At 52.3% G+C, this 12,744-nt stretch overlaps 1 protein-coding gene across 4 annotated transcripts in view; it reads left to right on the top strand.

Annotated features, from left to right (window-relative positions):
• The window catches only part of ACTN4 (actinin alpha 4), a 113,242-nt gene that overhangs the window by 84,139 nt on the left and 16,359 nt on the right, over positions 1-12,744 (top strand). For all 4 annotated transcript variants that reach the window (XM_075323501.1, XM_075323503.1, XM_075323505.1 and 1 more), the window contains exons 13-17: positions 9,478-9,586; positions 9,833-9,973; positions 10,062-10,244; positions 10,335-10,469; positions 12,484-12,663. In XM_075323501.1, the coding sequence (XP_075179616.1) occupies positions 9,478-9,586; positions 9,833-9,973; positions 10,062-10,244; positions 10,335-10,469; positions 12,484-12,663 (748 nt within the window). The remainder of the gene's footprint in view (positions 1-9,477; positions 9,587-9,832; positions 9,974-10,061; positions 10,245-10,334; positions 10,470-12,483; positions 12,664-12,744) is intronic.

The following is a 12,744-nucleotide window of genomic DNA, read 5'->3' on the forward strand; positions in this document are numbered from 1 at the left end:
ATATCAAAGATGCTTATCTCCACGTACCGATTGCTCCAGAGCCCAGCGCTTCTTGCGCTTCGACATAGGAAACGAACACCTGCAATTCGTGGCACTGCCGTTCGGCCTGGCAACAGCCCCACGGGTTTTTACCAAGGTTATGGCTACTGTAGTAGCGCTCCTACACTCGCAGGGTCACTCGGTGATCCCGTACTTGGATGCTGATCAAGGCACCCTCTCAAGAGGCATGCCAACGCATCCTCGACGCTTCCCTGGAGACTCTCCAGGGTGTCGGGTGGATCATCAATTTTCCAAAGTCAAATCTGACACTGGCCCAATCGCTGACATATCTTGGCATGGAGTTTCATACCCTCTCAGCGATAGTGAAGCTTCCGCTGTTCAAGCAGTAGGCACTACAGAAAGGGGTACAATCTCTCCTTCAAGGCCAGTCACACCCCTTGAGGCGCCTCATGCACTTCCTGGGAAAGATGGTGGCAGCAATGGAGGCAGTCCCTTTCGCGCAGTTTCACCTGCGTCCCCTTCAATGGGACATCCTACGCAAATGGGACAGGAAGCCGACGTCCCTCGACAGGACCGTCTCCCTCTCTCAGGCGACCAAAGCTTCCCTTCGGTGGTGGCTTCTTCCCACTTCGTTATCGAAGGGGAAATCCTTCCTACCCCCATCCTGGGAAGTAGTCACGACGGACGCGAGTCTGTCAGGGTGGGGAGCGGTTTTTTACCCACCACAGGGCTCAGGGTACGTGGACCCAGCAAGAGTCCTCGCTTCAGATCAACGTTCTGGAAATACGGGCAGTGTATCTTGCCCAGAAAGCGTTCCAGCAGTGGCTGGAGGGCAAGCAGATCCGAATTCAGTCGGACAATTCCACAGCGGTGGCATACATCAACCACCAAGGCGGCACACGCAGTCGGCAAGCCTTCCAGGAAGTCCGGCGGATTTTGATGTGGGTGGAAGCCACGGCATCCACCATATCCGCAGTTCACATCCCAGGCGTGGAAAACTGGGAAGCAGATTATCTCAGTTGCCAGGGCATGGACGCAGGGGAATGGTCCCTTCACACGGACGTGTTTCAGGAGATCCGTTGCTGCTGGGGGGTGCCGGACGTCGACCTCATGGCGTCCCGGCACAACAACAAGGTACCAATGTTCATGGCACGGTCTCAAGATCCCAGAGCTCTGGCGGCAGACGCCTTAGTTCAGGATGGTCGCAGTTTCAGCTCCCTTATGCGTTTCCTCCGCTGGCACTGTTGCCCAGAGTGTTACGCAAGATCAGGACCGACTGCCGCCGCGCCATCCTCGTCGCTCCAGGCTGGCCAAGGAGGTCGTGGTACCCGGATCTGTGGCATCTGACGGTCGGCCAACCGTGGACACTACCAGACCGAACAGACTTGCTATCTCGAGGGCCGTTTTTTCCATCTGAATTCTGCGGCCCTCAACCTGACTGTGTGGCCATTGAGTCCTGGACCCTAGCGTCTTCAGGGTTATCTCAAGACGTCATTGCCACTATGAGACAGGCTAGGAAACCAACGTCCGCCAAGATCTACCACAGGACGTGGAAAATTTTCCTGTCGTGGTGCTCTGCTCAGGGTTTTTCTCCCTGGCCTTTTGCCTTGCCCACTTTTCTGTCCTTCCTTCAATCTGGACTGGAAAAGGGTTTGTCGCTCGGCTCCCTTAAGGGACAAGTCTCAGCGCTCTCTGTGTTTTTCCAGAAGCGCCTAGCCAGGCTTCCACAGGTACGCACGTTCCTGCAGGGGGTTTGTCACATCGTTCCTCCTTACAAGCGGCCGTTAGAACCCTGGGATCTAAACAGGGTTCTGATGGTTCTTCAGAAACCACCATTCGAGCCAATGAGAGATATTTCCCTCTCACGACTTTCGCAGAAAGTGGTTTTTCTAGTAGCAGTCACTTCTCTTCGGAGAGTGTCTGAGCTAGCAGCGTTGTCGTGCAAAGCCCCTTTCCTGGTGTTTCACCAGGACAAGGTGGTTCTGCGTCCGGTTCCGGAATTTCTCCTTAAGGTGGTATCCCCCTTTCATCTCAATCAGGATATCTCCTTACCTTCTTTTTATCCTCATCCAGTTCACCAATGTGAAAAGGATTTGCACTTGTTAGATTGGGTGAGCGCACTCAGACTCTACATTTCTCGTACGGCGCCCCTGCGCCGCTCGGATGCACTCTTTGTCCTTGTCGCTGGCCAGCGTAAAGGGTCACAGGCTTCCAAATCAACCCTGGCTCGGTGGATCAAGGAGCCAATTATCAAAGCCTACCGTTCTGCTGGGCTTCCGGTTCCCTCAGGGCTGAAGGCCCATTCTACCAGAGCCGTGGGCGCGTCCTGGGCTTTGAGGCACCAGGCTACGGCTCAGCAGGTGTGTCAGGCGGCTACCTGGTCGAGCCTGCACACTTTCACGAAGCACTATCAGGTGCATACCTATGCTTCGGCGGATGCCAGCCTAGGTAGACGAGTCCTTCAGGCGGCGGTTGCCCACCTGTAGGAAGAGGCCGTTTTACGGCTCTATTATGAGGTATTATTTTACCCACCCAGGGACTGCTTTTGGACGTCCCAATTGTCTGGGTCTCCCAATAGAGCGACAAAGATGAAGGGAATTTTGTTTACTTAACGTAAATTCCTTTTCTTCTAGCTCTAATTGGGAGACCCAGCGCCCGCCCTTGTTTTTTTGTGTACACATGTTGTTCATGTTGAATGGTTTCAGTTCTCCGATATTCCTTCGGATTGAAGTTACTTTAAACCAGTTTATAATTTTTTTTCCTCCTTCTTGCTTTTGCACCAAAACTGAGGAGCCCGTGGGAGCACGGGGGGTGTATAGGCAGAAGGGGAGGGGCTTAACACTTTTGAGTGTAATACTTTGTGCGGCCTCCGGAGGCATAGCCTATACACCCAATTGTCTGGGTCTCCCAATTAGAGCTAGAAGAAAAGGAATTTACGGTAAGTAAACAAAATTCCCTTCTTTATAAGACGCACCGGATTTTAAGACCCACCCCAAATTTAGAGATTAAAAAAAGGTAAAAAAGTAAAAATGGGGTCAGTCTTGTACTCCGGTGTTGTCTTACTGGAGGGGGGCGACAGCGCTGGTGGAGCGGGGTCACAGGAGGCAGAGGCTGTGCTAGCAGCGGCGGTTCCGTGGTGGGTCCGTGGTAGAGCAGGCCGATGCGGTGAGTGTCCCAGTCTGTCCGCGGTCCCGGTTCAAATGATGGCACCCGGAGCGGCGTGTGCGCAGGTTGAGCACTCATCCAAGAGTTCCATCTGCACACGCGCTGACTCCTGGCGCCATCCTTTGAAACCGGGACCGCGGACAGATTGAGACGCTCACCGCACAGCCACCACAGTCCACACAGCCACCCACCTGCCCGCAGAGAGTGGCAGCCAGAAGGCCGCCCACCCACATACAGGCAGCCGGCCGCCAGCACAGACGGGCACCTTGGCCACCCACCCGCAGCGAAATGCACCTGGCCGCCCGCACACAGAGCTGCACAGATAGTCCCCTCCCCAGTAAGCTATATTCGGATTTTAAGACGCACCCCTCATTTCTTTGTCGCTCCATTGGGAGACCCAGACAATTGGGTGTATAGCTTCTGCCTCCGGAGGCCACACAAAGTATTACACTTTAAAAAGTGTAACCCCTCCCCTCTGCCTATACACCCTCCCGTGCATCACGGGCTCCTCAGTTTTATGCTTTGTGTGGAAGGAGGCACACATCCACTCACATTCTCATTTTAGTTATACCGGTTGGAAGAAAAGTGGGCCCCCACGGGGCCCCCGGCATGTTCCCTTCTCACCCCACTACGTCGGCGGTGCTGTTAAGGTTGAGGTACCCATTGTGGGTACAAAGGCCGGAGCCTCATGCCATCTCCTTCACCATCCCTTAGCGGCTCTGGGAGAAGTGGGATCCTGAGCGGTCATCCAGTCACTGGGACCGTGCTCCCTCCGCAGCCCCTGTGGGAATCTGTCGGACAGGAGTGTATTTATCCTCAGGGACCGGGCCCTGCATCACTAAGGTACTCTGTATCCCCATGGGGGATGTGCATGGAGCGCCTTCATCCCGGATGCTGCAGCAGCTGCTTATTTGTGACGGCCGGCGGACTTCCGCGCCGACCGCGCCTGTTTGTCGGCCGCGGTCTTAAATTTAGTCCCCGGCTTCAATTGCGGCCTAGTAGCAAAACTCCCGCCCCTGGGCCTGTCTATCAGGGGTAAGGGCGGGACTGCCGACCTGACGTTGGATGTGAGGGCCGGAGCATCCTGTATGTTTCCTCCCCCCTCACTGATCACTGTGGGGACTCCAGATTCCCGCACTTTTCTAACGCCGCCCACGGCTCCACTCCTCCCCAGAGAGCTCCGGCAGCCATTTCTTTGGCATTCTGCCTGTGGAGGATTTCCTGGAAGAGCTCTGCAACGCTGGGAGACCTAAGGCAGGGAATCTGGAGGACACACACTCCGCTTTTTAGCGGTCGGTAAGCCACACCGGTCACCCGGTGCTGGTCCCCCCCAGGGTGCCGGAATAGATACTATATATATATATATGTATGTATGTATGTATGTATGTATGTATGTATGTATGTATGTATGTATATGTATTTCTGTTCGGTTGGGCTGTATACACTCCCCATATACCCTCAGTGATCACTCTCCTAGGAGACAACAGCATGTACCTCTTGTGGGGCTATGTTACCTGCGGGTTCCACCTACCCTCACTGTGAGCAATGCTCAACCCCTGTTTTGCTTGCTCATCCGGAGCCTCGGTCACTAGTGGGCCCCTCGGCTCATGTAGACCCCCCTTCTCCCCCTGTCCAGGCGGCAGGGACAGAGTTTGCAGTTTTTGCTGAAAAACTCTCCGAGTCACTCTCACAATCCATGGCTCAGTCTATGGACAAATGGTCTGCCAAGCTGCTTGAAGCTTTGCAGTCCAGACCGGTCCTTACACAGGCCCCGGGCCCTGTTGGATCTTCGCCTCCAGGCCACTCTCTGGCCGCGCCGCAGCACGCTCCCAGGTTGGGCCCTAGGTCCCACGCGGAGGACTCCGGCCCGGACCACAGTCCCAGACCAGATAAGCGGGCCCGCTGGGAATCTTCCCCGACTTCTTCACGCTGCTCGGGTTCCCAGATTGAGGACTCTCTGGAGGACGAGGCGGACGTCGCAGCTCAGGGCTCTGACACTGACGTTGCTCTCAATCTTGATACACCTGAAGGGGACGCCATAGTAAATGATCTTATCTCGTCCATCAACCAGGTGTTGGATCTCTCTCCCCCGCCTCCTCCTATAGAGGAGTCGGCGTCTCAGCAGGAGAAACACCAGTTTCGGTTCCCTAAACGTACACGGAGTGCGTTTTTCGATCACTCTAACTTCAGAGATGCTGTCCAGAAGCCCAGAGCGGTTCCGGACAAGCGCTTTACTAAGCGCCTTACTGACACACGTTACCCCTTCCCCTCTGACGTTGTTAAGGGTTGGGCTCAATGTCCCAAGGTGGATCCCCCAGTCTCTAGATTGGCGGCTAGATCTGTGGTATCGGTTGCAGATGGCTCATCGCTAAAGGATGCCACTGACAGGCAGATAGAGCTCCTGGTGAAATCCATCTATGAAGCCACGGGCGCGTCTTTTGCCCCGGCTTTTGCAGCCGTGTGGGCACTCCAAGCTATTTCAGCTTGTCTGGCTGAGATTAATGCGGTCACACGTAATTCTGCTCCGCAGGTTGCGTCTTTGACTTCTCAGGCGTCAGCTTTTTCTTCCTACGCCATGAACGCAGTTCTAGACTCTGCTAGCCGTACAGCGGTGGCATCCGCTAACTCTGTGGCAGTCCGCAGGGCCATGTGGCTGCGCGAATGGAAGGCAGACTCTGCTTCCAAGAGGTTCTTAACCGGTTTGCCGTTTGCTGGCGACCGCTTGTTTGGTGAACGATTGGATGAGATTATTAAGGAATCCAAGGGAAAGGACTCCTCCTTACCCCAGTCCAAACCAAAGAAACCTCAGCAACGGAAAATACAATCGAGGTTTCGGTCCTTTCGTCCCTCCGCCAAGCCCCAATCCTCTTCGTCCAGCAGGCCGGAGAAAGGCCAGAGGAACTCCTATGCGTGGCGGTCCAAGTCACGCCCCCAAAAGGCCGCAGGAGGCACTGCTTCCAAGGCGGCCTCCTCATGACTCTCGGCATCCCCGAACCGCATCCTTGGTCGGTGGCAGGCTCTCCCGCTTTTGCGACGCCTGGTGGCCACATGTTCAAGACCGATGGGTGAGAGACATTCTGTCTCACGGTTACAGGATAGAGTTCAGCTCTCGTCCCCCGACTCGTTTCTTCAGAACATCTCCGCCCCCCCGAGCGAGCCGATGCACTTTTTCAGGCGCTGAACGCTCTGAAGACAGAAGGAGTTGTGATCCCTGTTCCCCTCCAGGAACATGGTCGCGGCTTTTACTCCAACTTGTTTGTGGTGCCAAAGAAGGATGGCTCGTTCCGTCCCGTTCTGGACCTCAAACTGCTCAACAGACATGTGAGCACCAGACTTTTTCGGATGGAATCTCTCCGCTCGGTCATCGCTTCGATGTCACAAGGAGACTTCCTAGCATCGATCGACATCAAGGATGCTTATCTCCCATGTGCCGATCGCACCCGAACATCAACGCTTTTTGCGTTTCGCCATCGGGGACGAACACCTCCAGTTCGTGGCTTTGCCCTTCGGCCTGGCGACAGCCCCACGGGTGTTCACCAAGGTCATGGCATCTGTTGTGGCGGTCCTACACTCACAGGGCCACTCGGTGATTCCCTACTTAGACGATCTTCTGGTCAGGGCACCCTCTCAGATGGCGTGTCAAAACAGCCTTTCCGTCGCTCTGGCGACTCTCCAGCAGTTCGGGTGGATCATCAACTTCCCAAAATCCAAGTTGACACCGACCCAATCACTGACGTACCTTGGGATGGAGTTTCATACTCAGTCAGCAGTAGTCATGCTACCGCTGGACAAGCAGCTTTCGCTGCAGGCAGGGGTGCAATCTCTTCTTCGGGGTCAGTCACACCCCTTGAGGCGCCTAATGCACTTCCTGGGGAAGATGGTGGCAGCGATGGAGGCAGTGCCCTTCGCGCAATTCCGTCTGCGGCCACTCCCGTGGGACATTCTCCGCAAATGGGACAGGAGGTCGACTTCACTCGACTGGAACGTCTCTCTTTCCCTTGCAACCAAGACGTCACTCCAGTTCAGGATTGGTCGCAGTTTCGACTGCCTTATGTGTTTCCCCCTCTGGCACTGCTGCCCAGAGTGCTGCGCAAAATCAGGTCCGACTGTCGTCGCGCCATTCTCGTCGCCCCAGATTGGCCGAGGCGGTCGTGGTACCCGGATCTGTGGCATCTCACGGTGGGTCAACCGTGGGCGCTCCCAGACTTGCTGTCTCAAGGGCCGTTTTTCCATCTGAATTCTGCGGCCCTCAACCTGACTGTGTGGCCATTGAGTCCTGGCTCCTAGCGTCCTCAGGGTTATCTCAAGATGTCATTGCCACTATGAGACAGGCCAGGAAACCAACGTCCGCCAAGATCTATCACAGGTCTTGGAGGATCTTCTTATCCTGGTGCTCTGATAAGGGTTTTACTCCCTGGCCCTTTGCCTTACCCACTTTTCTTTCATTCCTTCAATCCGGAATGGACAAGGGTTTGTCTCTCGGCTCTCTCAAGGGACAAGTATCGGCGCTATCCGTATTTTTTCAAAAGCGCCTAGCCAGGCTTCCGCAGGTCCGCACGTTCCTGCAGGGAGTTTGCCACATAGTCCCACCTTACAAGCGTCCGCTGGAACCCTGGGATCTTAACAGGGTGCTATTGGCTCTTCAGAAACCACCTTTCGAGCCGCTGCGGGATGTCTCTTTATCACGTCTTTCGCAGAAGGTGGCATTTCTAGTGGCAGTTACATCGCTCCGTAGAGTATCGGAGCTGGCAGCGCGGTCATGCAAAGCCCCCTTCCTGGTTTTTCACCAGGATAAGGTGGTTCTGCGTCCGGTCCCGGAATTTCTCCCTAAGGTGGTATCTCCTTTTCATCTCAATCAGGATATCTCCTTACCTTCATTTTGCCCTCATCCAGTTCACCAATGTGAAAAGGATTTGCACTCGTTAGATCTGGTGAGAGCACTCCGGCTCTACGTGTCTCGCACGGCGCCCCTGCGCCGTTCAGATGCGCTCTTTGTTCTTGTCGCTGGCCAGCGTAAGGGTTCGCAGGCTTCCAAGTCAACCTTGGCTCGGTGGATCAAGGAACAGATTCTTGAAGTCTACCGTTCTTCTGGGCTTCCGCTTCCTTTGGGGCTGAAAGCCCATTCTACCAGAGCCGTGGGTGCGTCTTGGGCATTGCGGCACCGGGCTACGGCTCAGCAGGTGTGTCAGGCAGCTACCTGGTCTAGTCTGCACACTTTCACGAAACGCTATCAGGTGCATACCTATGCTTCGGCAGACGCCAGTCTAGGTAGGCGAGTCCTTCAGGCGGCGGTTGCCCACCTGTAAGAGGGGGTCGTTTTCGGCTCTTTTTTATCGAGGTATTCTTTTACCCACCCAGGGACTGCTTTTGGACGTCCCAATTGTCTGGGTCTCCCAATGGAGCGACAAAGAAGGGAATTTTGTTTACTTACCGTAAATTCCTTTTCTTCTAGCTCCTATTGGGAGACCCAGCACCCGCCCCTGTTCCCTTCGGGCTGGTTGTTCTTTTGTGTACACATGTTGTTCATGTTGAATTGTTCCTTTGGTTCATGGTTTCAGTTCTCCGAACATCCTTCGGATTGAATTTACCTTAGACCAATTTATAAGTTTCCTCCTTCCTGCTTTTGCACCAAAACTGAGGAGCCCGTGGTCCACGGGAGGGTGTATAGGCAGAGGGGAGGGGTTACACTTTTTAAAATGTAATACTTTGTGTGGCCTCCGGAGGCAGAAGCTATACACCCAATTGTCTGGGTCTCCCAATAGGAGCTAGAAGAAAAGAAATTTACGGTAAGTAAACAAAATTCCCTTCTTTCCTCCCAAATGTTTGGGAGGAAAAGTACGTCTTCTAATCCAAAAAAATACGGTAATTAATCGGCAAGGCTGCTGGACGTCAGTGAAGTCATTCCGAGTTTATCCCAGGCTTCTCGGTATGAATTAAACTTGCCACATTCAGATATTAAACCTTTGGAGACCTGTCTGGATTGGTTTGTAGTTGAAGAACTCCACTACCCACATGGGTTTTCTCTTGACATAGGTGTGTAGGTTAAAAAAAAAAAAAAAAAAAATCAACAGTGCCCCCATTGTTTCCTTCCCTCGCACACCGTTATTATAAGACATTCCAAGGCCGGAGTTTCACAACTTCCACGTCTCCCGGCTTGTCATGGTGGCGGCAGTGAATGGAGGCTTTCATTTCACTTGACACGTGGAGAGCAGCGGGGGGGGCGTAGGTGTGAGTGCAGCCTCCACAGAAGACCCAAATCCTGCTCTTGGCGTTTCTAATTATACCTTTATTCATCTTTTTTGTCTCTTTTAGTGAACTCGATTACTACGACTCCCCCACGGTAAACGCCCGATGCCAAAAGATCTGTGATCAGTGGGACTTGTTGGGTTCTCTGACGCACAGCAGACGGGAGGCCTTAGAGGTGAGGACAGCGGGGGACGCCCTGCCAGCTTGTCACACTTACTTGATCAAATCAAATCAAATCAAATCAAATCAAATAAGCTTTATTGGCAGGACCAAATACAAATTAGTTTTGCCAAAGCAAGTGTACATTAGGGCCTGGGGCTGTGGGGATGGTGGGTGGGGATTGTAGGAAGGATGGATGGGGCACATCCAGGGTGGGGACTGTGGTCATCAATTTTTAATTTTTTTTACCTTGTGCCCGCAGCAAACAGAGAAGCATTTGGAGGCCATAGACCAGTTGTATCTTGAATATGCAAAAAGAGCAGCACCTTTCAACAACTGGATGGAAGGGGCAATGGAGGACTTGCAGGACATGTTTATTGTGCACACCACCGAAGAGATCGAGGTAAGGGATCTATTTCATGTCTTAGCGGCGCAGACATATTAGGATCTTGATGTCCGGAGAAAACAAGGCTGTTTTTGTCTGATTTCAGGGCCTTATGGCAGCCCACGAGCAGTTTAAGTCTACGCTGCCAGACGCTGACCGTGAGAGAGAAGCCATTCTTGATATCCAAAGCCAAGCTCAGAAGATTGCCGATTACAACCACATTAAGTTGGCGTCCGGGAACCCCTACACCTCCGTCACACCACAGACCATCAATTCTAAGTGGGACAAGGTGGGTGTCCCCGCAGGACCCCCCGTTTGGACAATCCCACACCTGAGCAGAGTGGCAATTTCTAATACACTCCATACTTCTCCATGACAGGTCCAGCAGTTGGTTCCTAAGAGAGACAATGCCCTGAAAGGAGAGCAAGACAAGCAGCAGAACAACGAGCACTTGCGTCTGCAGTTTGCTAAGCAAGCAAACGTGGTGGCACCTTGGATTCAGGCAAAGATGGAAGTACGTAATGTTTGTTTAAAGTCGCTTATGGCCTTTGTTTGCCGTCCATGCCGCGGGTGGTGCCGACGCAGAGAATTGTTGGGAACAAAGTGCCATCTAGTGTGTGAGAGCAGTAATGCATGTGAAGGGATTGTGGAACAGATGCATTAAAGGGAACCTGTCATCAGATTTTGTCCTTCTAAACTAAAGCCAGCACTTTAAGCAGCCTGTTATGATTCAGGGACTGAAGAGGATCAAAAAAATGCGGAAACCCAAAAAGTAACAGAGAGGCTGGAACCTTAACGGATTGCAGACCTAATCCTGACACAACTAGAAGTAGCCGTGGGACGGGCCTACGATGGCCTAGTCGTCTCGACACAGCCGGAGAACTAAATATCCTTACAGATAGAAATATAAGAAAAGCTAATCTGCCTTGGAGCAAGCCCCAAAGATATAGATAGCCCCCCCCCCCCCACATGTAAAGGTTTCGGTGATATAAGAAAACACAATACAAAGCTTGAAAACAGATTAGCAAAGATGAGCCCCAAACTATCTTTATAGGAAAGGATAGGAAGGAGTACTGTCTGTAGCCGTAAAAACCCTAAAAAATGCCAGGACATCTGATATAAAAAAAGAAAAAAAAACCCTAAGACCAAACCGCCTCTCCCCCACTATATCAGCACTCTGATGTTACTGGGAACCAAAACACTAATATATATGAGGGACTGAATTAATACCAGGCATGACAAAACACAATACCTTGCAGATTCATGGCGCTAAGTATACAGACACTCCCAGCAGGGAATGATCCAATTCCACCAGGAACTCCACACAGGCAAAATAGGAATCAAGCATTAGTATCAAAGCAGAAAAAACAACAAGAAAGTGGAAAACAAACAGCAGAGGTACAAGACCAACTTATCTGAGAGGAGTTCTGGTAGAGAGCAGGGCTGGTTACAGACTGTCCTTAACACACAGGAGACCATTGAGCACCGGCAAGTAACAAGCGAAAACTACTCTGCTAAATACCCAAATCTGACAGACCTGATTGCCACTCATTGACAGGTGTGTGGCTTGCATTCCACAAATCAACAGCACCGCCAGCACTGACCACAAGAGGGAGCCCCAAACTGGAAAATTTTTCACAACAGCAGCCCCTGTGCTGCATTCTATAAAGGTGCACGTTACCCCCTGTAGACCCCACAAATACCTCTATAAGATCTCCCACCTTGTTTGGTCCAGTCTGATGGGCATTCTAGTCTGCACCTCCTGTCCCTCCTTTCCTCGTCGTCCTGTGCTGATTGATGTGGATCCACATAGGCGGGCAAAATCTTGTCATATTCTCGGCTCGCACAGGCGCACTGTGCTCTGCCCTATTGCAGGCAGAGCCGAAAACATAGGTGCGTCTGCGTGAAACAGCGAGTTCTGTGCACAGGTACGCGATTTTTCCCAGCGACGCTGATGACATTATCCACATCTCTGGGCAAAATCTCGAGCCTGCATAGAGAACTCGCCGGTTCACGCAGGCACACCTGTGTTTTCGGCTCTGCCCGCAACAGGGCAGAGCGAAGTGCGCCTGCGCAAGCTGGGAATATTTCTGCGCAAGATTTTGCCCGCCTACGTGGATGGCGACTGAGGCGTCATCCACCTCAATCAGCACAGGAGGACAGCGAAAGGAGGCACAGAATTGGATACCCTTCGGACCAGACAATTTACACGCAGGGTGGGAGAGTTTATAAAGGTATTTCTGGGGTCTTCAGGGAAACGCGCACCTTTTATAGAATGCAGCACAGGTGCTGATTAAGGTACTAGTTTTAGTTTGGAAGACCAAAATGTGGCGACAGGTTCCAGTTAAATATATATCTATATCTTTACTGGATCTTATATACTTATGTTATGTTGCAAAGTCTCCAATAATGCTAGAGAAGCGAGTGCATTTGTCTAAAACACCTCCCTTTTTTATCTGCATGTGAGCAATGTATGTTTATTTATTGTTTGGGTATTAAAATGAAGCATTCACATATTTTCTTTCCAGGAGATTGGAAAAATCGCCATCGAAATGCACGGCACCCTGGAGGATCAGATGAGTCACCTGAAGCAGTACGAGCAAAGCGTGATAAACTACAAGCCCAACATCGACAAGCTGGAACAGCAGCACCAGCTCATCCAGGAGGCCCTGATCTTCGATAACAAGCACACAAACTACACCATGGAGGTGCGACCCCTGGTGCCGTCCAACCATTTAATGTGGGCTTTGTGTCCCGAGCGGTCGGTAATGGATTTTTTTTTTTATTTT

The sequence above is a fragment of the Anomaloglossus baeobatrachus genome, chromosome 9, assembly GCF_048569485.1.
Source record: "Anomaloglossus baeobatrachus isolate aAnoBae1 chromosome 9, aAnoBae1.hap1, whole genome shotgun sequence".
NCBI lineage: Eukaryota > Metazoa > Chordata > Amphibia > Anura > Aromobatidae > Anomaloglossus > Anomaloglossus baeobatrachus.